Below are 26,939 nucleotides of genomic sequence, written 5' to 3'. Positions count from 1 at the left end.
TGGAATGGTGCCCACATGCTGTGTATGACAAATACTGCCTGACTAAAAAAGTGAAGCACCCAGAAGGGGAAGAAGAAACAAAGTGAATCATCACAGGTTGAGAGGCTATTTGATGTTATTTCAGTGATTATAATATCAAGTCAAATTTACAGAGAATTCAGCAGTAGGAGCCCACTTGCTAGAATGATGTAACACTCTCTCTGGTCAGGATGCGTGCATAAATTCATTTGGGAAGGGGCTGACAACGCTGCTGTACCTCCTCCTGAGACACCTGTTCAGAAACTGTTGTAACTGGTCTTTGATATCCTGGATATTGGAATCCGGACAGAGTTGACATCCAACTGGTCTCTCACTTGTTCTAGGTGTGAGGATCTTTGTGACCATGAGAGTACCTCAACATCACACAGGGATCTCTCAGAAATATATGCCACGTGTGGAAAAGCACTGCCCTAGGGAAAAATGGCACCATGATCCTGTGGTGTAAGAGGTAACAATGGGGACTTGACATGTCAGTGACATACCATTGTGCTGTCAGAGTTCTGTCAATCACTACCAGCCATGCCATGAAGTTGTACCCAATGAATCCCCCACACAGCAACTCCAGGACTAACAGCACTGTACCTTTCCAACACACTGGAAAAATGGGATCTATTCCCAACTCAGCATCATATTCACCAATGACGGTCATCTGGGATAGTGGCGAACTGCTACTTATCTCAAAACACAATTCAATGTTATTCATCAGTAGTCCACACTTCCTAGTCACAGCACCTCTTCAAAAACAGTCGTTTGTGTTGTGTTAATGACAGCCTACGCATAGGATGGAACTTCCCTAGTCCCACTGCTCTCAGTCTCCAACCACTGGTCCACACCACACAGGATGTTGCAAGGAGACCATTACCTGCTCTCAGATGGCAGGCAAAGACATGAATGTGCTACGATGAGCTCGGTGCACAGTACAGTGAGCCTCCTTTTGGTGATCAGATATGGTCCACAAAAGCCTTGCACTATGCACCCAACATCAAGCTTGTCATTCCTAACACCCTACAAATCTGGATATTGCTCAATTACACCAGCCAGCCAAACGGAGACACACAATGAAGCCCCCTTCAAACCCCATCAGGTGCTGATAAAACTGTTTCACATGAGTATGCAGCATTTTCGTGTCCTTCACAGTGATGACTCAACATATGATACTGTTCGTGACCAAACTGCAAGGTCATTGGTCCCTTGTTCCTGATAAAATAATTAATAATTACACAAAGGAAAGAAGAAAAGAAAGGAGACGTACAGCACAAAAACAGGAGAATGGAAGAACCACAAGAACAACAGAAGGACAACCAACACTACTATGGACAAAACAGGAACAGAAAACCCCAGGGAGAAGCAAGGAACAGGTGGAAGGGATAAAAACAAGAGAGCACATGACCTTGGCAGGCCAACCGTGAGAATAAAAATGAGAAGCCAGCCACTCTGCGACACATTAAAACATCCAGCCTAAAAGCATTAGAGTGGAGAACACAAAAGGACAAAGGATACGCGCGAAAACTTATATAGAAAAAACCCACCATCACATATAAAATGTAAAACTAAATTAGCTGATGAGGTGTTGTCAATTAAAATTAATGGCAACGAGTTCGGTAACTGAATGGGCCAATGTCAGCCGGATGTCACACCGACACTGAGGTGGGTCATCACAGTGCAGGAAGTAGCCGTGTGTCACCTGAGCGTGGCCAATGTGGAGCCGACAGAACCACACTCGAGTCCCTGCGAGAGGCCCGCGTGGAGGTCTTCCACACATTCACAGTCTCCTTAATGGCACGCAGCTTGTTGTGCGTACTGAGATTATGCCATTCTGTCTCCTAAAGCCGCAAAACCTTGCGGCATAGTACTGAATGCAGGTCTGTTGCAGAGAAGCCAATCTCCATAAGCGGTTTCCGCATCGCCTTTTTGGGCAGCCTGTTGGCAAATTCGTTGCCTGGGATTCTGACGTGACCTGGGGTCCAGACAAACACCATCGAACTACTGGGCTGTTCCAGGGCACAGATGGACTCCTGGATGGTCGCTACCAAAGGATGACGAGGTAGCACTGGTCAATAGCTCGTAGGCTGCTCAAGGAGTCAGTACACAGAAGAAACGACTCCCCAGCGCACGAAAGGACGTGCTCAAGAGCACAAGATATAGCCACCAGCTCGGCAGTGAAAACACTGCAGCCACTGGGCAAGGAATGCCGTTCAATATGTCCTCCACGGGCATATGCAAAGCCGAAGTGATCATCAGCCGTCGGTGTGAACCACTTCATGGCCTCGGTACATGTGAAGAATCGAGAGAAAGTGGCAGTGGAGAGCCACGGGGTTAACTGAGTACTTAGGGCCATGTGAAAGGCCCAGGTGAAGCTGTGGCCTGGGTGTACACCCTGGAGGTGTACTTGAGTGGATCAAGTATAGGTGGTAAATGCAAGGACTCCAGTTCAGAAAGAAGGGATTGGACCTGAACTGCAATTGGAAGCACTGACCTGGGCCATCGATGTGGGAGATGAACCACAGTGGGTGGGAAAAGGAGACGGTAATTCGGATGCTCAGGAGAACTACGAATGTGTGATGCTCAGGAGAACTACAAATGTGTGCAACATAACAGGCGAGCAGTTGTGCACGCCTAACCTGCAATGGAGGGACTCCGGCCTCCACCACAACACTGGTCACCGGATTCATCCTACAAGCACCTGTCGCTAGGCAAACGCCACGGTGGTGCACTGGGTTGAGTAAACGCAATGCTGAGGGCGCTGCTGAGCCATAAACCAGACTCCCATAGTGAAAGCGGGACTGAACAAGAGCTCTGTAGAGCTGCAGCAGCGTAGAGCAATCTGCGTCCCAGTTGGTGTTGCTCGGGCAGTGGAGAGCATTAAGGTGCTACCAGCACTTATGCTTAAGCTGACAACAGTGAGGAAGCCAAGTCAATTGGGCATCGAAAACCAGACCTAAGAATCGATATGTCTCCACTACAGTGAGTGGATCCTCATTAAGGTAAAGTTCTGGTTCCAGATGAACGGTATGACACCGAAGGAAGTGCATAAAACACGACTTTGTGGCTGAAAACTGAAAGCCATGGGCTAGAACCCATGACTGTGCCTTGTGGATGACTCCCTGTAGGTGCCGTTCAGCAACACCAGTACTGGTGGAGCAGTACGAAATGCAGAAGTCGTCTGTGCATACAGAAAAGGTGACAGACAGCCCTACAACTGCTGCTAGACCATTAATGGCCACTAAAAACAGAGATGCACTCAGTACAGTGCCCTGCGGGACCCCATTCTCCTTGATATAGGAGGCACTAACTTGGACACAGAAAGTACAAAGCAACAAGAAATTTTGGATACAAATAAGAAGCGGGTTTTGGAGACCCCACTCATACAATGTGGCAAGGATATGATGTCACCAGGCCATGTCATACGCTTTTCATAAAACAAAAAACGACGGCAACCAGGTGTTGGTGTCTGGAAAAGACTATTCGGATGGCAGACTCGAGGGACACAAGATTATCAGTGGTAGAGCAACCCTGGCGGAAGGCACCCTGACATGGAGCCAGTAGGCCATGAGTTCAGGACCCAATGCAACCGCCGACACACCGTATGTTCCAGCAGCTACAAAACGTTGCTGAGGCTGATGGGCCGATAGCTATCCACATCAAGCGGGTTTTTACTGGGTTTGAGCACTGGAATGATGGTGCTCTCCCACAATTGCAATGTAAAGACGTCATTGCACCAGATCCAGTTGAAGATGACGAGGAGATGTTGCTTGTAGTCAGATGAGAGATGTTTAATCATCTGACAGTGGATCCGATCTGGCCCAGGAGCAGTGTCAGGGCAATGTACAAGGGCACTGAGGAGCTCCCACTCTGTAAATGGGGCATTAAACGATTCACTGTGGCATGTAGTGAACGAGAGGACTTTCTCTTCCAGCCGCCATTTGAGAGTGTGAAAGGCTGGGGGGTAATTCTCCGACGCAGAGGCTCGAGCATAGTGCTCAGCAAAGTGCTTGGCAATCGCAACTGCGTATGAGATCTGGCAACAGCACCAAATATGAACACAAATGCACACTGGTGGCCATTCTATCTGTCACAGAGAATTGCAATTGTAATCATTTACATACGTGATGATGATGTGTACATGCCGAAAGCTACATTGACATTGGATGATGTCTTCTGGGTGTTTCACTTTTTTTGTCAGGCAGTGTATATCACATTTTGCTCAGTACATGACAGGTACCTGCTTTTCAAACTCTGGACATAGTGCAACTGAGAGGAAGATAAGATTTTGATGATGCTGCTGATGATTATGATCTTGCTGATGCTGCCACATGACGGTGTTATGAAAGTTAATATTGGGGATATACAGTTTCCTTTGAGACAATATTCTGAAGGATAATGGTGGCATGTACTGCTTTGACGTATTTTAAAAATTAAGGAAAATGATACCGACAACTATGATGGTTTTGTGTGAGATAAAGTTGATGATGATGATGATGACGAATTGATTTATATTACTAGTAGTTTTGAATGTTCATTATGGACATTATACTGAGGTGCCCAGTCCAGGTACTTACAGAACACACTATGAAGCTGTCATTACATGTGCTGAGAAAGTGTGTAGCTTTATAAGTCAATGAGAGGCTTATTATGAAAGAAAATCTCTGGATATTTTATACTATTTGAATACTTTTTTAATATAATATCATGTTTTGATATGTCATGTTTTTATGTGTGAGATGCATTATGCTCCATGAATGTTAAAGTCTACCACCTTAATTATTACATATATTTCTGTAGTAATGTTTGCACTCAGTGCTACTTAAATATCATTGGTACACTCACATAATAGTTAACATATTTCATTTCAAAAACATGTTACAAATAATTTTACAACATTTACATTATACACTGCCAAGAACACAGTAATATTGATGTAATATTTTATCAGCTGAAGACCAGATTGTGTGTGTGTGTGTGTGTGTGTGTGTGTGTGTGTGTGTAGGGATGCTTGATAAGTAGGAAAGCTTTTTCTGTACTTCATATGGGAAACTCCAAATAATTATCTTAATGATGATGTATCATGTAAGACATATGATGGTGAAAATGTATAGCAATAATGAAGACACTATGAGGAACTGATGATGTTGGAGATAAATGTGTGTTGATTGTAGAGGTACAGAAACTTATTGTGTTACATAAATTACATATTTGTTACATGAAGTACAATCCGTAAAGTACATTGTTGAGAGATTGAGAATAGGAATTGCTGTTTGATCTTGTATAATTTATATATGCAATGAGAAACAAATGCCTTTCCTAAATGAATCCTGTCAAAAAAACAGCAGGCCTAACAGAAAAATAGATATCTGCAATATAATGGCATATGTCAATTTAATAGTCTTCACTTAACTGTATAATATCTAGTCATTTGTGCAAGTAAACATAATGAAACCAATTTTGTGAGGCTACGTGGAGTTGTCGTACCCAGAGCTGTAATTTTTTTTTTACACTAGAATTGCGAAAGTTATGTTGGATAGCTTCTCTGTATACTATATTACCTGGAAGATTTCATTGGTTTATTATATGAAATTATGTTATCACACATACCTATATTTCCCCTGTGTATTTGGAATATGTTGTTGATGGAATGATTACTATCCACACTAAAGAGATACTGCACTCAGTTTTCTATTGTTACACCTATAGACTTGTTTAACTGTGTGATTTTATTGGAAATGTTCACTTTCATCGTCTCGCATATTAGTTGTCAAGATGTTTGCCAAATTCTTGCCATTAGTCCCGTCAGTCCTCTATAATTATTAGGATGCACTATTGTATATGTGGTAAATTACAACCTGTCACTGATTCTGATACACTTCTGAACTGTTCTAGTACCTAACAAATATAGGAAAATGAAAACAATTATGAAATGGGAAATGTTATCCATGGACTGAACTTCAAATGGATGAACGTTAAACAAAATCTAGCAGTATCAAGAGTAAAACAAATACAATTTGTTACAATGATAGGCCTATACAAATGATTATTCTAAAATATAGAGTATAAGTTTTCTAATTAATTTTACTGTCTCAAATAACTGCTCTATCATTATGCACAATTATTAATTTGGATGATGACAGAATCCCACTATCACATGCAGAATTTGAGGGGGAGGGAGGAGGTGTATTGTAATGGGTTTTTAGGAATATGGGATTTTGTTTCATTTGATATCTGTTAATTCATTCCGTTATTTTTGTGACATGGTGTTCGTAATGATCATTTTAGATTCTTTGTTGAAGTAATGTGTGTGTAAGTAACAATTGTGCATGTGTTTCTACACATCCAAATTAGACATAAAATGATTTACATGAATAGCTGGATATATTTTAACATACTGCGAAATTGCAATGTTTCAGAAGTTACTTTGTTTGAAAAAAATATTTATGAAAAGTGGAAAACTTGCAAAAACCATATTAAAATTCAAAATGTAAATAGATTGTGTAAAAGCTAACTGTTCAACAATATTCCTTTTATATCTCTGCATTACATGTCTTTGTCAACTGCACATGTTTAGTGAGCTCGTGCCTGTTTTGAACAGTTGAAGTTTGACTGTAGCCTAGGGAGAAGTAAGAACATGGAATCAGTAGCCAGAGCTAAACCTTGTATATGTTAAAAAGTTACAGAAATCCAGTGAGTTAAACCTGAATTTTCAAGCCCATATATATATATATATATATATATATATATATATATATATATATATATATATATAACAGAGGGAAACATTCCACGTGAAAAAAATATATCTAAAAAGAAAGATGATGAGACTTACCAAACAAAAGCGCTGGCAGGTCGATAGACACACAAACAAACACAAATACACACAAAATTCAAGCTTTCGCAACAAACTGTTGCCTCATCAGGAAAGAGGGAAGGAGAGGGAAAGACGAAAGGATGTGGGTTTTAAGGGAGAGGGTAAGGAGTCATTCCAATCCCGGGAGCGGAAAGACTTACCTTAGGGGGAAAAAAGGACAGGTATACACTCGCACACACACACACATATCCATCCACACATACAGACACAAGCAGACATATTTAAAGACCTTTAAATATGTCTGCTTGTGTCTGTATGTGTGGATGGATATGTGTGTGTGTGTGCGAGTGTATACCTGTCCTTTTTTCCCCCTAAGGTAAGTCTTTCCGCTCCCGGGATTGGAATGACTCCTTACCCTCTCCCTTAAAACCCACATCCTTTCGTCTTTCCCTCTCCTTCCCTCTTTCCTGATGAGGCAACAGTTTGTTGCGAAAGCTTGAATTTTGTGTGTATTTGTGTTTGTTTGTGTGTCTATCGACCTGCCAGCGCTTTTGTTTGGTAAGTCTCATCATCTTTCTTTTTATATATATATATATATATATATATATATATATATATATATATATATGAGATCCAGAAGAACAGTAGAGCACACGCAACATCTGGCTACAGTGAACCACTGTAGGCTACGGAAAAGCACCAGTTAAGTAAACATTTCTGTTTTACTACTTGTGCTTAATCATTTTTAGTATTTGCAACACACCCTTTAACTGGGATAAAATGCACTAAGTTGCAAATTGAAATGGATAGGTGACAATACTGTGAATCTACACCACTCATGCTGCCCTAATAATTCTGCACAGTTAATGACATTGCTGGTGAAACAGAACATCTGGTGTTATTGAAATTCTGTGAGCATTTGTAAGTTTTTATACAACAGCAAGATTTTTTTTTACAAAAATAAATAAATAAAAAGGAGGTTGTTGATTATCAAACAAAACTCTGACATTTTGTTTTTAAATATGCTGCATATACAATGAACTAATAGATATTAGTTGTGTTCTAAAGTCAAAGAAGAATAATTTGTTCTATAATTAGCTTTGCTTTCTATTGTGTGTTGCATTAACAGTCATGCATGTTTGGATACAATACTTTAAAACGGATGTTCTAGATGGCACACCTCATAACTTGGAAAGAAAAATTCAATGAATAAACCAGATACTAAGACAGTTTTAAATACATATACAATCTACCTGATAGGTTTCAGTGTATGTTATCAACATTAACTTGCTTATTACACAAATTTGGCCTTGGGTGAGGCTAGATCAATTCATATACCATCCTTCCTCAGATGTTTGCTATGTCTCCAGAAACCTTGTATATTCTCACCTGGTACCACTGATACGTATCTACAAAAGGAATTCAATTTTTATTGAGAATCTCAACTGTAGTGTGTCAAGTTTCCTCATATCTCAGTTCATTTTTTATGACAATACCAGACAGATTAAGAAAAATGTGTCATTTGTACATCACTATCTGCATTCTTGGGGTTACATGTTAGTAAACTAAAATGACAAGTCACAGCTTGTATTCTCATGTGTAACTTGAGAAAAGTTGGTACACACTTTCAGTATTACATGACTATGAATAAAGTGTATGTTGAATCAAAATTAAACAAATTTTTTGCTTATTTGCAAGTATAAGTGAGCTTTTCACAAGTACACTTGGTTCTTACAATGACCAATTCATTTTCACAGTTAATTGTGCATTATCATTTTTTTAACAGCACAAAAAACACTACCCACACACATCAAGAAATAATTTTTAAACACACTGTAACAGTACCAGTACTTCAAAATTAACCATTACACTCAAAATTTTTATACATATCAATAGAAAACATTCTCGCACTGCATTCTCAGACAGGACATAAAAGATCCCAAATACACATGATAATTTTCATGTAAATCTTGTAACACAGTAATTGAAGCACCAAGTATGTGGCTTGAATACTGTTCTTACTATATGACCATCTCGAGTGACTACACAAATACTAGGGTTTGAGTACTAAGGGATAAGATGAGTCATTAGAGATAAGTATTCATGGTACCAATATAGTATACTGTCTAGATAGCATACTCGTCTAAAAGTAGGAATATCATACCAATAGAACTATACAATTCTAAAGGCAATTACTTAGTATTCATGAATAGTAAATTTGCAATGATGGAAAAGGGAGCTCGTAAGATGATATTTAATAGCACAATCAGTTCATACTTATCATCAAATGCCGATCATCTTAGAGGTCACTCGCTCAGTGGTTGGGGCATGGGACCTTCTACTATTCAGTGCAGATAAATAAACAGATTTACAAATGTATGGTTCTCAAGGAAGAGTAAAGGACGTCAATAAAAGTCATGTGACACATACCACAACACACAGAACTTTTTCCTCATTATTTTAACATAATAATAATATTTAAAGAAGGGAGAGAACTTCCAAGCAGTACCTATTTAGCAGAAATTTACAATACCTGTAAACAATATGTAACTATCGATTTAAAGTAAGAGAATTTCCATGAATGTTCCACTCGTGAAAGAGGCAAAAGATAAGCCATTTATCATAAACAGAGCACAATGTGTTAACAGTAAAATAATGCAGGTATACTTCCACCAAATTCTACAGAAAAGCTGCTTATGACTTAACAGTTAACCAGAAACAAAACCTGGAAGCTATTATGAAGTTTCGATCTATGTAGCCCTTTGATAATGGTGACGTGTAAATTAATTTAGTATTTTCTGTAAAGATTTGCTGCAGGTGCCAACAACAACATTTAGTTTGTAACACTGAATTCTGTGCACTGCAAAAGTATATTTTCATTTTATGTAGTTATTTCCATCTAATGGTATGGCACATAACTAGAGAGTGTATTTAGTGGTACTAATTATGGAAAGCTGGCCTTTACTGTTTTCACAGTGGCACATCACATCTCTTATACTCTTAAGTGATAAATGATCCATTAAATAAAAATGACTAATGTTCGAATTAATTCGCCTAAAAGTCTGATGGAACTGGCATATCTGTCACATTTCTATTTCTTATTCATTCATTTAATTCAATAATTATGACTACTTTGAAGGTAGCATGAAATATGCCAACTTTGTGAATGATACACCATGTCATTCATAATCTTATACCCAAATGAAAGCATGCAACAGATGCATAAGTAAACAATATTTGGATTTTTAAGGCAGATGAATTACCTGATACAAATATTACCACCAGTAAAACAGAAAGTCTGAAAGTATGGTGTAACATTTGAGCTGGAGTTAAGATTGACAATGAAAGGGATAATAGCAGTGTCACATGACCCAACATAGGAAGAGATAGATTCCAACTAATATCAGCATAAGTACATCTGTATAATTTCTAGCTTGATGTCCACATTCTTTAGAAATGAATTAGCAGATGCACTAATATCTCATCTCAAACTGTACATTTCCCTACCACCATACACACACAATGTCCTGATATGCACCACCCTATGCAAGTCTGCCTGAATTTTAGTCGCCATGATCAGAAAACTGCCAGTATTTAAACAGCACTTGATAACACACTGAACCAGCCACATTTTCTACACAGGATTAAGAGACATAGTGCACAAACCATTAGCTAGCACTTAACCTGAGGTGGGGAAATCTTAATTATCAATAACTAGTAATACAGCAACATTCATTCCAGGAAACTGCTGGAATATCACAGATAAAGATAACCAGGGACCAGTGCACCAATTCATTCATCCAATTTTATTATCGAGTCCCTCCCCTTACACATTCAGTGTGGATACCACACTGGTGCTTATAAGTAGTCAAAAGACATTGAAACTAACAATTCCCAGTAATGATGCAAGAATGTAAGTCACTATTACATAATAACTTTTGCAGACCCTATGAAACAAATACAGATATATGAGAACAGACAAGCAGAAGCACATAAATACATACATACATTTATATATCAAAAATAAATCTGCAGATTTTCTGCTGCCTACATTGTGACAAATTAGACTGCTTTTCCAGTGGATACTCAATACACCAATGTATCTGAGAAACAATACTTATATATTTTTTTTTTTACACAGAAATTTGACGACATACTGTTGCATACACACAGGCCCAGACGGGTGCACATGCGAGTGCATGTGCATGTGCATGTGAATGCACACAATCATGCACGAAAGCTCACACATGCACACATATGAAAGTGCACACACATACACACACACACACACACACACACACACACACACACACACACACACACACACATTTAAATTTGTTGAAAGATGTAGAACAATGTCCCCCTGTTACAATGGCATGCCTTGAATATTTTTTTTAAATACTTCATTCTTCTTCAAAGGATAACAGTAACATGTAGTAAATACTTGTGACCCTGAAATGCAACAAGAAGTTCTTCAAATCATGTCTAAGTCTTTTGAACGCCAACAAGATGTTCAAAACAGTCTTTTGTGATGCCATATCACCTCTTCTTACATGGCACTGTTTCCACTTTCAGCTGCAGAGATCTAGTTCAAGCAGGAGCTGCCTCCTCTTCTTCAACTTCCATACGCTGCTCTGGTTCCAGTACCTGATTTGTCTCTGCATTCAGGTCTGCCTGTGCATCCCCTTCTAAAATTATTGAAAAAAATTGTTTCAAACCAAAGGTAACAAAGAATTAGGGAAACAGTTACTGACTGGGATGGTTAACGCTAGCTCTTTTTCTAAGAAAAACTATAAACTGACAAAAGCTGAATCTACAAATTTTCACCTTTTGCCACTGATTTACGTAAATGCAATAAAGTCTATAAAGCACATGGTAGTGAAGGAGACATTCTGTGGCTGCACTTATTTATTTTTCAGAACTGGTCACTTCATCTATACTTACGCAAGCACGTTTCAGGATTTTACAGTTAATTTATTAGATATGAGGTTTTTGTTGTTAACTCCTCAGCAGTAACAAACAAAGATAATACTGATGCATAGACTTATCTGGAAAGAAACTAACAAAATACACTAGATAACACGTTACAGTTTGCTCCGTAAAAATGGAAGGTGGAGATAATGTCTTCAAGTGGAATACATGTAGTGTATGGAAAATAAAATATAAAAATATTTAATATAAAGCAACAATTTCTCTCCAGTATTTTTTCATTCCAGATATCTGCCTAGCTTCAGTTTACATTACCATCTCCTACTGCTAACCTTCTTTCCATTACACAGCTTTATGGCAACCTCTCCCCCCTTTTTTTAATTTATATTCTGAAGTTTCTCATTTTGTTTACACTTATCTCTAGTTTCGGTTCCCTGCATAAATTGTTGCTACTTTCATAAAGGTTGTCTATTTTTTTTAAATTACCCTACAGAACTCATGTAACTTCTGAACTGGCCCTCTGCAACTTTAATTTGTTGGCTGGATGATTAAAGGAATTAAATTACTATGTCATAAGTCCCATTTCCTCGTAGAGAGAGGTCTACATGACTGTACATCAGAGACAGCCTACCACACAAAACCCAGGGGAAGAAAATACCCGGTTACCAAAGGTCAATGAAGACTAGATAGGGGACAAAAAAGAAGAAAGGGAGGCAGAGGAAGAAAGGCATGCAAGGTATCCCATTTGGAGAGCACCTGGAAGCCCCCCAAAAGAAGAGTGCAATGGGGGGCATACTTCCCCCACTTACCAGAAGTCTCCACTCAGAAATTGCTGAGGAAGGACTAGCAACACAGTTATGGCAAGAGAAACACAAATAGATAAAAGATGAACAAGTCAAACAGAGTACGTGAGAGGGGGGAGGATGAGTAAAAGAGCAAGCAAGGTGAAGGCCAGGATACTCCATTAAGTCCAGACAGCCACAGTCCAATCTGGGTAGAGGAGGCAGCAGTGTGTTAAGACCCCACAGGCCCAGTAAGGTTAAGTGGCCTTCCCTTAAAGTGAGCAATAAAAGCCCCCTTCATGAATAAAATGTAAGTCAGTCGCTGAGGCATCGATCGTCTCCTAACAACGTGGGTAGCGAGTGAGGGAGATTTAAGTGTCTGCCGCAGGGTGGCTAGGTTGGGACAGTTCAGCGAAATGTGGACCACTGTGAAATAGGAACCACAACAATAGTGGGGTGGGTCCTCACGACGGAGGAGATAACCACAAGTCAGCAAATTATGGGTGATGTGGAGCTGGCAAAGGACAGTAGGGCCCTTGTGAGAGGCCTGCATGGAGGACCTCCACAGACTCTTAGTTTCCTTTGTCACCTGTAGCTATTTTGATGAAGTTAGAGTGCGCCATTCTGTATTCCAGATCCCTAAAACTTGATGGCATAATACCACTTGGGGGTCTGTTTACAGAATATCAATCTCAAGAGTCAGTTTACTGGCAGCCAATTTGGTGAGGCAACCAGCGAGTTCATTCCCCAGATTCCAATGTGGCCCAGGGTGCAGACGAAGGTCACTGAGTGTCCATGTTGTTCAAAGGACACAGAGAATCCCGGATAGCCACGATCAAGGGATGGCGAGGGCAACACTGGTCGAGAGTTAGCAAACTGTTCAAGGAGTCGCTGCAGATGAGAAAGGAACCACCACTGCAGAACAGGTATGCTCAGGAGAACGAGATGGCTACCAACTCCACAGTGAAAACACTACAGCCATCTGGCAAGGAGTGCAGTTCAGTAAGTCCTGCACAGTATACGTGAAGCCAACAGGACCAGCAACCAGCAAGCCGTCAGTATAGACTACTTCTGAATCCCAGGATGCAACAACGACAGAGAAAAACTGACAACAAGGGGCCTCGTGATGAACCGAGTCTTTCAAACAACGTGATAAGTCGAGGCGAAGGTGTGACTGAGTGATGCACCACAGAGGTGTTCGTGAGCAGCACAGAGGCGAGGTGGTAGAGGAAAATACTGAAGTTCAGAGAGGAAGGACCGGACGCGGACTGTGATCGTAATTCCTGATCTGACACGCTGTTGCAAGGGATTGACTTTGTGTTTGAAATGAGGAGACGTTAGTTCAGAAGCATAGAGGAGATGTGAACATGTGTAGGATAACTGACAAGTTGTTCTTGACACCTGATCTGCAATGGAGGGACACCAGCCTCCACGAGAAATCTGTTCACAGGGCTATTTGAAAAGGATCCTGTCACAAGTCGAACCCCACAGTGGCACAGTGATGTATCGGCTCCAGTTCCCACAATGCTGAGGGTAATGCCAAACCATATACCAAAATCCCATAGTCAAGATGAGCTTTGTAAAGCTGCATATGGGTAGTGGAATATGAATCCCAGCTAGTGCTACTAAGGCAGTGAAATGTATAAAGGTGCAGCCAGCACTTTTGCTTAAGCTGGCAAAAATGGAAAGCCACAACAACCAAATGTCAAAGAGCAATCTGAAAAAGCGGTAAGTATCCACCGTATTGAGTACTTGGATGAACAGTACAATGTCGACAGATGTGAGTCTCGGTGGCTGAAAACTGAAAGCCACGGGTGAGGGCCCATGCCTGGCTCTTTCGTATGGCACCTTGCAATCGAAGTTCTGTGGCACCCACACTAGAGGAGCAACAGTAGAGGCAAAAGTTGTCAGTGTATAAGGAAGGTGATCCTAAGGAGTCCACAGCTGCTACTAGGTCACTGGTGGTTACTAGAAAGAAAGGGACACTCGGTATAGAGCCCTGTGGTCCCCACTCTCTTTAACATGGGGAGAACTGTGGGAGGCACCACTTTGAACCCGAAAAATATGGGGAGACAAGAAATTCTGGATAAAAACCGACACAGACCCCAGAGACCCCGCTCATGTAAGTTAGTGATGCTGTTGTGGCATAAGCCTTTTGCAGGTCAAAAAAGACTGCTGGTGGATGTCGACATTGGATGAAAGCTGTTAGGATGGCAGACTCCAGGTAAAATAGATTATGAGCAGTGGAATGATCCTGGCGAAACGAGCTGTGTGTGTGTGTGTGTGTGTGTGTGTGTGTGTGTGTGTGTGTGTGTTTGACAAAGGCCTTCTTGGCCAAAAGCTCATTTTGTGACTCTTTTTGTCACCCGTATTTGTGACTGCATCTCCGTTATATGGTGACTAGCAACAATCCTCCTCACAATATTGTTATATTCCATCCTGGATTTTCCATTCTTTTATTTAACAAAAAACTGTAGAAAATGCTGAAAGTGGAAACACCAGTTCAAAATCATAAACATGGTCCAAGCACAATCTGCACCAAGAAAACCATCTGACGGAGAGGTGGACGGAAGAGGATAGTGAAAGTATAAGCTTGCAGCACAGAAAGAAAGTTACGCTGCAAAGGCTGGGGTCCTGCTGTAGTCTAGCACATACTTTCAACAGAGTCGTAAGCCCCCTTCGGGCACTTTATTTGGTCAGGATCCCAAATACATGATAGTAATTGACAGGGAGGGGCAACGATTCTATTCTGCTGAATCCCCTTTGACCTGGAATCTTGGATGGGTCAGCCTGCTGCTACCTGATAATCAAGAAACTATACAATTGAAGTTTAGTTCTGTAAATTATTGGAACAACACAATTTTTTGGAAGAAAGCTTTGAAATATTTTACAAATGGCATCAGAGATCAAAAAATGGTACAGTGCAATGTCAGTTACAAACCATGTTTTGCGCAGTTCACAACTAGAATTGTTAAGCACATCAATTAATATTTGATGAAAAAATTCCTTTTCACGAAGGAAACCCGGTATTTAATATCAGACATTCCCCAAAAGCAATAGTAAGAAGTTACAGCAACTATCAAACAATAACCCTCAAGACCATGGTAAAATTTACTGTAACACTTATTGATCAGTTGGGTGCTTATGAGTGCAGTCAATATTTAAACTGTACTAGCTGTCTCCCACACTCATCAGCACTCACCTTCATATGGACTATTGCTGCTGTTGTGGCCGTCTTCAATCTGAATACTGTAGTTCTAACTGCTCGTCTATCCTGCAAAGTCTCTTTACCTATGGATAACTACTGCAACCTATATGTACTTGAGACTGCTTACTTTTAGTCAAGTCTTGGTGTCTATCTACAATCTTTACCCCCAGACTTCATCTCATTACCAAACCAACTATTACATCATGCCTCAAAATGTGACCTATCAACTAATTTATCTTTTAGTCAAATTCTGCTGAAAATTGCATTCCTCCCTGACTGAATTCAGTACCTCATCACTAATTATCTGATCTAGACAATTGATAATGTACAGCATTCTTCAGTAACAGCAGTTTTCAAAAGCATCTATTTTCTATTTGTCTGTACTGTTTATACATCCATCTTTCACTTCCGTACAAAGCTACACCCCAGACAAATGCCTTCCAGAAACTTCCTAACATTTAATTTACACACAATGTCAACTAATTTCTCTTTTTCAGAAAAAGTCGATCAATGCAGTTGTTTTTCTCTCTGAATAGCAAAATGCATCTATTACATCTGGTATATTTTTTCCTTTCCTTTACTTTTCTTGATATTCATCTTATAACCTCTTTTCAACACATTATGCCTTCTGTTGAACTGATCTTCACAGTCTTTTGCTGCCTCTAACGAAATTACAATGTCATCGGCAAACCACAAACTTTTTATTTCTTCCTCTTCTTCAATTACCTTCCCAAATTTCTTCTTGGTTTCCTTTACTGCTTGATCTGTGTACATAATGAACAACGTTGGAGTTATGTCTACAACCCTGTTCCACTGTCTTCTCAATAGCTGCTTTCCTTTCATGTCCTTCGACTCATGTAACTGCAGACTGGTTTTTGTACAAATTGTAGACAAGCTTCCACACACTATATTTTATTTCTATTACCTTCAGAATTTCAAAGAACATGTTCTAGTCAACATTGTCAAAAGGGTTCTCTAAATTTATAAAAACTATAAAGATAGGTTTGCTTCCTTCAGTCAATGTTCTAAGCTGTAGGGGCACTACTGATTCGTGTTCCAGTATTTCTCAACAAATTCAAACTGATCTCTGCTGAGATCAGTTTCATCCTTCCATCTGTCCAACAATAATCTATGTCATTGTTGTCCTGGATGGTGAGTGTTCATCAGAGACAAGGATATTGCCATGAGTGCCCCAGGGGGGCAATAAGACTGCTCTTGTTCTCTGTATACATTCATGATCTGATGGATGGTGTGAACAACAATCTGCAACTGTGACTGATGACATCGTACTGTATGGGAAAGTTTTGTTGAGTGATTGTAGGAGGATACAGGAGGACAGACAGAATTTCTATTTGGCGTGATGAATCACAGGTCAGTCTAAATATAGGAAAATGTAATTTAATGCAAATGGATAGGAAAAACAATCCCATAACTTTCAAATACAGCATTAGTGGAATGCTGCTTGCTCAATTAAATATCTCTGTGTAATGCTGCAAAGTGATATGAAATGAAACAAGCACATGTCAGTATTTGGCAAGGCGGATGGTCGATTTTGGTTTATTGGGAGAATTCTAGAAAGCGTAGTTCATCTATAGAAGAGATCATGCGTATAGCACTATGGCCCCATTCATGAGTACTGCTGAGTGTCTGGTATCCCCAGCTGGTCCGATTAATGGAAGACATTGAAGCAATTCAGAAGCTTACTCCTAGATTTGTTACCGGTAGGTTCAGTCAACACAAGTATTATGGAGATGGTTAAATAAGAAACCGTGACGGGAGACAATATTCTTTTCGCAATGCACCTTTGAGGAAATTCAGAGAAATGTAATTTGTGACTGCAAATGATTCTACTGCCACCAACATACATTTCACATGAGGACCACAAACACAAGATAACACAAATTAGAGCTCGTATGGAGGCATACAGAAAGCTGTTTTTCCATAGCTCTATTTGCAAGTGGAACAGAAGAGGGAACAACAAGTAGTAGTGCAACATACCCTACACCATGCACCGTACAGTTGCCTGCAGAGTATGTATGTATATTTGTAGATGAAGATATTCAGACTTGTTAGTAAGTAACTTCTTTGAATTTGGAATTATTACTTCTTGAAGTGTGAGGATGTTTCACCTGTCTCGTGTATCTTCTTTACCATGCAGAATGGATTTTGTTACAGATGGTTCTCTTAAGGATCTCAATAATTCTGAGGGATGACATTTATTCCAGTTGTCTTGTTCCAACTAACCCTTTCAGTGCTGCTGGTGCTGATTATGGGTTTCAGGAGTCTAAACATCTAAGGTCATCATTCATCAGTCTCTTATTCACCCTATCCCCAAGGACGGATTTTGTATTCCCCCAGCCAACAGCCTTGCCACAGTGGTAACGCTGAAGTTAAGCACTGTTAGGCTTTGCTAGCACTTAGATGGAAGACTGTCTGGTCTGCTGAGCACTGTTGACATGCGGGGTGCACTCAGCCCTTGTGAGGAAAATTGAAGAGCTACTCGACGGAGAAGTAGCGCCTCCAGTCATGAAAACTGACAACAGTTGGGAGAGCGATGTGTTGACCACATGCCCCTCTGTATCTGCATCCAGTGATGCCTACATGCTGAGGCAGTTGGTCAGTATTGTTGGGTCTTCCAAGGCCTGTTGGACGGTGTTTAGTGTTAGTATCTGCCTGTGACTAGACTTGATCCAATGTCTAAATACGATAATGTTTTCCAAATGTTTGCATAATGTGTATCTGAGGCAGGATGTGGGTACCAGCCCAGTATTCACCTAGTGAGATGTGTGAAACCGCATCCATACTAGCCAGCTCACCAGCCCTCATCATTAATCCATGATGTGGATTCAATCCAGGTCAAGCTCACTCCCCCCCCCCCCCCCCCCCAAGTCCCAAGAGCAGCAAGTTAACGTGTTCAGCTATCCAGGATGATGGCTTTCATGGTCTCACATCTGCCAAGTTGGTTTCCTGTATACAAAACTTCTATATTTTACTTCCATCTACATTCATTCATTGATATTACTTCCATCTATCAGCCTTCCTTTATTTGCCACTAAGCTCTAAATATTGGTATGATGCTTCCCTTTCCTCTGATCTCTCTCTAATTTTCCTATATTTACCTTATTTGCCTATATACATTACTCTCATAGTCATGTATGCTTCTATTACTTTGCTTTTGTCCTACAGTCATTTCTGATTTGCCATTTTGCACTTGCTGTCAGTCTCATCTTTAGATGTCTGTACTTCATTTTTCCAGCTTCATCTACTATAAGCTTATGTTCTTTTTCCATCAATTACCTTTAGTATCCTATTTGTTGCTCATGGACTGCTATCTGGCCTCGTGTTTTTGCATACTTGAAAACCTGCTGCTTTCACTGCTACATTTCACATAGCTACTCATTGTATTCAGTTTCCTAGCTTCAGTCAATCACTGCCTAGAGCCCCTTTTAAAACTCTCAACAATCTCTGGTTCTCTCAACTTCTTCAGTTTTAATCTGCAGTTCATAACCAGTAAATTACTGTTCAAGTTTAATATGCTCCTGGAAATATTTTGCAGTTTAAAATCTGGTTTCCAAATCTGTTTCTCCATTATGTAACCTATCTGAAATCTTGTGGTGCATACCCAGTCTCTTCCACTTAAAGTGCCCTCCTTCCTCGATTTGTATACCAAGTGTTTGCAATGATTAAATTGTGCTCTGAGCAAAATTCGAGCATACAACTTCCTCTTTCATTACTTTCCACCATCTCATGTTGTCTCACTATTTTTCCTTCTGTCTTTTCCTGCTACTGAATTCTAGTTGCTCAACACAATTACATTTTCATTTCCCTTAATCTAAATATAATCTTTAATATCATTACAATTTTTTTTCTTAATATCTTCATTTGTGGAGCTAGCTGGCTTATACACTTTTACTACAGAGGTGAGTCATGTCTTTGCATCTATCTTGACTATGATAATACTGTATGTTCATTATCTCGTACATAGTAGTTCACTCACATTTCTTATTTGTTATTAGTCTTACTCCTGTCCTACCACTATTTGATGCTGAGTACATAAGCCTGTACTCATCTGACCAGAAGGTGTGTTCTACCTGCCACCTCACATCACTAATTCCACTACATGTAACTTAAACCTACCCAATACTCATTTCACCTTTTCTAAAATACCTACACAAATACGGGATCTAATATTACACAAGCCAACCTGAAGAATGCCAGATGTATTTTTCTGATCATAACATCTCCTGAGTAGTTCCTAACCAGAGACTGAATTGGAGACTACTTTATCTCCAGCATGTTTTACTGAAGAGGGTGCCATCATCAGTAAATAATAAAGTAAAGCTGCATATCCTCAGTAGCTATAATGTGGCTACTATTACGAGGCCAACTGTTGTCCCTGGAAGTGCTGAAAACATTTCTGTTCTTCAGTAACTCTGTCTTAGTGGGACCTCCGTGTTGTTTCACCTGCTGTACTGCTGTTGGTATCACTGAGTCATGCAAGCCAACCCACCATAGAGAAGAGGTAATGATGCACAGTCCACGACAGCAACAAAAATGTTTTACGAACTCTGGAAAAGTTATTCTAGCCACTACATATCCTTCCTTTACACATCCATCTTTCTTGTTGGTACCTTTCCTTTGACAAAGTAACTACTTAAAAAACACTAACACAATTTCATCATCAGATATGTGTTTTTGTGAGACAGTCCAAGTGAATTGTTTGATTTTAGCTACCCTACTACTGTCCCAAATACTGATGATCCAATTATTGACACTTAGGATTTTAGTATTGATCCTTTATCTTTGCACATTTTCTTTGAATGTTATGTAACTTGTCATAATAGCTTTGGAACAATGAAACATTTAAATGACATAACTGTAAATAAAATATTATATAGTTATGTTTCGCTTATAACAGTTATACTGCAAGATGTTTACTAAGAGAAAATAAAATAAAGAATCCGGTACTTATGTATTAACTTACCATCACGTTCTTCTTTGGCATTGTTGTTATTTTCTTCTACCTCCAGCTCATGATCTCCTCCAATTACTATATTATTGTCAGGTAATGTCACTGATTGCTCTGAAATTCAACTTTCAGATTAAAATGTATTCTGTTATATCTGAATGAACATGCCATGCCACTTTTAAAAAGTGACTGGCTAAAATTGTTTGTCTACTCTCTATTAAGCATGACGTAACAAATATCACACAGGTATCAGAATAATGTCACAACTGAGTATTTTAAGCTACAATTCAGCGCCTGAGTGTGCATCAGTTAAAATGGATTCCTGAAAATTTAATATCCATAAACCAGTCCTGTTGCTACAAATCAGTATAAATACCGAAACTGAAAAATATCACTATGAAAACATGTTTCAAATATATATACATATAACTGATCAATAAAACAAATTAATATATACAGTGGGCAGACAATATCAGCAGTTACAAATTCATCTGCAACACAAAATATGCAAAGGCTCATTAAGACAAGAAACAAATAGAGAAAGACTGTCACCATGTTTTATAGAAATGAGTAACACCTCAGCAGTAATTGAAATTTTAATTTTATCCCAAATGTGTAAAGATTATGTTTTCACGCAAAATTAATAGAACATTGATAATTATGTGCATATTCCACAGCCAAACAACAGAAAGCAAAATGCCACAATGCTGTGCTTGGACGCAACTTCCACTGTAGATAATGAGAATGGCACCTTGCTGAGTCCAACATAATGTCCTATCAACAAACACACACACACACACACACACACACACACACACACACACACACACACACAAAGAAAAGAGAAGAAATAAGCACCAAATTCTGAAATTAAGTGAACAAGAAAATTAGTGAATAAAGAAACAGCAGCAACAGCTATAAGAAAAATAATGCTACAAATATATAGTTGAGAAAGCAATATTATTTTCTGTTTAACATTGTCCTAACTACAGTAACGAACACCATCTAGAGAGAATGGAACAGACCACAATACCATTAGTAATTTCAGCCAAGAAATGTGACAAACAGAACCATCCCATAGAAATTTACAGAAAGTGGAAATTCATGTAAATGATAAAAGCTTCTTACAATAACAGCATATTTTCTGTGAATTCTTTAACATATTAGTTTCCATAACTGGAAGTGCTTTATTTTGTATTAAAGAACTATATTTACATCCCCACACAGAAACTAAAAATATATGGAACAAAACAGACAGGAAGTGTCCAGTTATGTATCAATAAGAGAAAATTATAGTTTGCAGAGGGAGAGTTTGAAGAGTTAGGAGCCTGTTTGGTTGCACACGAGGTAGGAAGAAAGGAAAGAAGGTGGGTGGGTGGGAGGGAGGGAGCGAAGGGAGGGAGGGAGGAAGATTCATGATTAATGTCCCATTGACAGTGAGGTTTGCCTTAAGCAATTAAGGGGAATCATGGAAAACCTAAATTTGGACAGCTGGGTCACGATTTGAATCGTGGTCCTCTCAAATGCAGGTATAGTGTGCTAACCACTGTGCCACCTCATCTGGTATGTACTTAAACTGAAAAAGAAATAGGAACTTGGTGCTATTAGCTTTCGTCTGCCACTCTTTGATCAGCTACAATTAAGCTGTTACTATTTCTATTTTCTGTTTATTGTTTCCATCTGCATTTTTCTTTATTGTACTATTAAAAACTAAAGAGAAAAATGTGGTTCATAATACAAATGAGCATACTCCTGTCTTCTATTTATTCACACATATCATCAGCATGGGTTCTGCTTTGGCTCACTTGAATACCAACACAGAACAATTGTAAAACATTTGTTACAAAGCTCTGCTCAAACATCTCTTACTGTGGTTATATTCACAATTGCTTATTGTCAATATATGGAAAGAGCCACAGTCTCCCAAAAGCAGGCACATGAAAAATATAAACATATCTCAGACACATTGAACAATGTAACTGCTACACAACAACTGGAAGAATGCTACTGATTATGAAATCATTCGAATAGTGGAACAGTGGCGTATATAATACAACAATTCTAAATCTGATCAAAATACCTACAGATTTCTAGTTAATAAGAATAGGTGCTAGTGTTTCCTCATAGTTTTTCGCAGTGGCATAACTGGATGAAATGTTCTCTGTTTTCAAACCATGTCAACCAAGATATTAGTTCTTGAGTCTTTGACAGTTGTCACCATCACTGTCATCAGGTATTAAAGCTTTTAACTGACTGTACAGGTAAGGTGTCTTACACACAATGCACGAGCATCCAGTTTGTTCCACAGGTACACCAAATTAATCTGGACCATCTCTGGAATGCTGTGGATGCTGTCGCTTTACATGTTTAAGACGAGTACTTTGCCCATCCAGCAATCAGTTCTAATTCCTGAGGACAGTGATGGTGACAACTGTTGAAATCATGAGAATTATCTCAACTGACATGGCTTGAAAACTGAAAACATTTTATCCAAGGTACTACAGTACAATCAATGAACAAAGATCCCTGACAACTGCAAGAGCTGTTGCCAGATTTCCACTGAAGCGCAAATGACTGCAGGTGAAAACAACTGTATACACAGCTGTGAGTGAGGCTTTGCACTGAGATGTATACAAAACCACATCATGTCAATAGTTGAGCTAAACGCGCAATGCAACCACGTCAAACCCACTACAACTGTCAGATCCCTTCTGTCGACACCCCTAACATAGTGTTTGATAATATTACCCAATACAGAAATTTTGCAGACATAATCCTAGAACTCAACTTGATCTTCAGGGTGGTGGTACACCAATGCAGCCACGGTCAGGGCCAGCTTTGCGACTGATCAGATGTGACCAAGTTTACATGGAAAGTGGCTGTACAACATGCACGCAGTCAACTTTGGGCAGCCGCCACATCTGTTCACAGTATTTTGTCACATGTTCAGTCTTCGGCCAGTGAGCCTGCTGAGGCCAAAGTTGTGTGCATTTGCACGGGGCAGTGTGCATGCTAGACTGCCAATGTGTGGCCAGCTGTTGATGCACTTCCAGCAGTGTGTATTTTTTGCATTTGATTATTTGTTAGTAGCTACATTTCTGAAAAGGACCTTTCAACCATAACGAACTTGGATACAGTGAAAATTATTATAAAAATTAGGGAGAGGCCTACTTTGTGACTTTTGATCTATAGACTAAGGAACAAAAAACACTGTTAAGTTCTTTTACCTTTATTCATATTTAATTAACAAAACACGTACATTTAATTCAGTGAATGTAATCGAACTGCCATTGCAGAGCATCTTCATACAACAAGTAATGGGCCAATACATTTCTGTAGTGTGAATTGGATTTATGTCTGTGTATTCATTATGGAATATCCTCATCTACACAATTTGTTCAATGTACGTAGAAATTGCACAACACCTCTGTTCTGTACATAGTCGTGCAGAATGCAATATTCCTTCATGACACCTGTAGCAAAATCCATGTCTATATTTAGGTGCCTGTGAAAGGCCTGCTACTCTTATTTGCCATTATCATGAATGTGCACTCTATGAAACATCTTGCTCAAGAATGACAAGTACTTTGTTTTTCACATCAAGTCTTAGACCAAGATATGGATACACAATTCAGTGTGACTGTGGAAAGCTGTCATCAGCAACAAATATGCAAGGCACTGGGGTTTTGTTGATGTCTGAAATGTATTTGTCATCTGGAATGTCCATGTTATTAGACAGTATTCACTTATAGAACACTGATTGTTCAAATATTATTGAGTCAGCACTTTTACCACACACAATCCCACATTTATAGCAACAAATTTATAGTCTGCATCGTGAACAGGCATTAATACAACAGTTAAAGAACACTGATGCACTGTTTGCCGTTTTCACCAGTTACGCATGCTTTCCATCAATGGCATTAAGACAGTTTCGTAAACTAGTCTTAATTTCAAATTCTTTTGCTATTTGCTGCCAGCCATTTTTTGTCAGCTCTGACATATATTCCTTTTTCAAGATAATCCAGATGATGAACATACCCTTCTGACAGTTTTTCTGATAGTTGCGACTCCAAGTGGAAAAGCACGATGTTAATCAACATATGAATTTCCAGTCGCTAGATATCTGAAAGGGAGAAATTACTAATTAGTCCACAGATTCATAAAACAGGTTACATTTCAGGCAACCTTTCTCGAACAAAATTTCTTGTAACATTTTGTTACAATTATCTTATAAGCACAATTATTCCTACTATTTTTGAAAAATTACGTGTACGTCCCAACAATTTCTACCACATATGGTGTGCAGAAACTCCAACATATCATTACACATAGCTTCAACTGACAAAGAAAAAACTTTATTGGTAGTTCAAATAATATTTCATTATTACAGATATGTCCAATACAGAAGAAATGGCGTAACATGAAACATTCCTACAGCCGACAAAAATGGAGACCAACTGGTAAAAGTGGTTCTGCAGCTATGAGACAGATGCAATATCTGTATTTCAGTCTAGTATTGTTTGTAAATAATACCACCACATCTTTGCATACACACAGTAGCATACCACCTTACAACTGCCGAGATTCAGGGTTCACCTGAAAATAGTTTCAAGTGGACCGTACCAGGCTAGAGTGTTGAGTAATAAAAGGAAGACAAAACAAAAAGTAGGCACAAAACTAACTGAAATGACACACACACACACACACACACACACACACACACACACACACACACAACAAATGAAGCAAAGTTCTTTTCTTAGCTTTGGTCAGTGAAAATATTCTGGCATCTGAAACTGTCTGTAAAACAATATATCTTAAGTATTATTGAAGCATCTCAGTCACAACCTAGTTAACCAAACTCTTCCTCCCACAAATGCTACCCACAGTATGTTTTTCATTCTTCGCAACCACCATGTGGATATTCCACACAATACTATCCTCTAGCTACACCATTACCTTCTGATCCAACAGACTATCATCAGCAAAGCTATCCCATGCTATCTGGTTCTGGTTCTTCTTCTTCTTCTTCTTCTTCTTCTACTTCTTCTTCACAAAATGATACTTCAACAGAGTACCCACCAGAAACAACTGATGATGGCAGTACTGACAATAGTGTTGCCTCACCAGTACTCAGATGTTTCGGTGAATCATGAAGTTGATATTACTAAGTAAAGTGATGTTTTACAATTGTAATATTATTAAAATTATTCTGTAATAAAGCTTACTTTAAAATAATTAGCAGTTTTTCTTCATTTCCTAAGCATATCTGCATTGCTGTGTCTACATCCCTCTTTGTTGTCTCCAATTTTTTAAAATATTTCATGAAAACTTTTTACAGACATTCAAGTGAAATTAACAAATTTACCTTCCTGTTTGTGAAGTTCACATAGAAGGCAACAAACATTCTGTCTGTAGACTGGGATTACAACAACATATTTTACTCTTTTGTTTCATCCCACAATCCTAGTGTTACGCAGCTTTAGTGATCTCCATAAACTCCACTGCATGGCTGAGCTGTGGTCAACTGACTGCCAACAGTGTCAGACAGGTGCAGCTCAGGCTGTAGTAGCTGGAGACCGCTGCCGATACAACAAGGACTGCGCTACCAAGCGGTTGCTACATCTCAAGGAGCAGCCAGAGTGGAAATATCAACAACACAGCAAGGCGGCACAGCCATTGCAGCAGCAGTGGCCCTGTTACCTCATATCCAAGACACACGGACGTCTTGTAGCTTACATGATTTTATCTGATGCTGTACCAACAAGGAAGATCCTGGGCCACATAAATACCCATCATTGTTAGTAAAAGATATCACAGTCTGCTGGCCACCTGCCCCAAGGAGCGACCTATGTTGGTTCGCGAGTACAAAAATACTAGCTGCAGCCCTGCTGTGCTGTGGGCTCATTGTGCTGTAACCGGTGGGCCACTTCAGGCTGGATCTTGCCCTGTGCCATACAGTTGCTCATTTGCCATACCTTGAACAGGCAAACTCTTGGCAGCATTCCTCTGCTCTGGGCAGACATTGCTATGGTGAGCTGTCCTGCACCAAATCCACTTCGTGATCCTGTGCGCCCCACTGCACCTCATCTGCAGTTACTTGTTTGCTTAGAGGCAGTGCAGCTGCCACATTAGAACACTGACCTGCTGGCGTCAGTGGCCTCGACTTGCCATTGGCATCATCCTTTCCTCACCTGCACGACATCAATG

General features: G+C 39.5%; 1 protein-coding gene across 3 annotated transcripts in view; it reads right to left on the bottom strand.

Moving 5' to 3' along the window:
• Window positions 1-8,356: 8,356 nt before the first annotated feature.
• The window catches only part of LOC126263747 (uncharacterized), a 65,010-nt gene continuing 46,427 nt past the window's right edge, over window positions 8,357-26,939 (bottom strand). For 2 of the 3 annotated variants that reach the window (XM_049960930.1, XM_049960931.1), the window contains 2 exons: window positions 20,742-20,840; window positions 8,357-11,526 (listed from right to left, as the gene is read on the bottom strand). In XM_049960930.1, the coding sequence (XP_049816887.1) occupies window positions 11,429-11,526; window positions 20,742-20,840 (197 nt within the window). In that variant the 3' untranslated portion in view covers window positions 8,357-11,428. Of the gene's footprint in view, window positions 11,527-20,741; window positions 20,841-23,952; window positions 24,853-26,939 lie in introns of those variants that run through there. The other variant, XM_049960932.1, reaches the window with a different exon arrangement.

The sequence above is a fragment of the Schistocerca nitens genome, chromosome 6, assembly GCF_023898315.1.
Source record: "Schistocerca nitens isolate TAMUIC-IGC-003100 chromosome 6, iqSchNite1.1, whole genome shotgun sequence".
Lineage (NCBI taxonomy): Eukaryota > Metazoa > Arthropoda > Insecta > Orthoptera > Acrididae > Schistocerca > Schistocerca nitens.
Note: the sequence above shows the minus strand (reverse complement) of the source record. Positions and strands in the feature narration are given on the sequence as shown.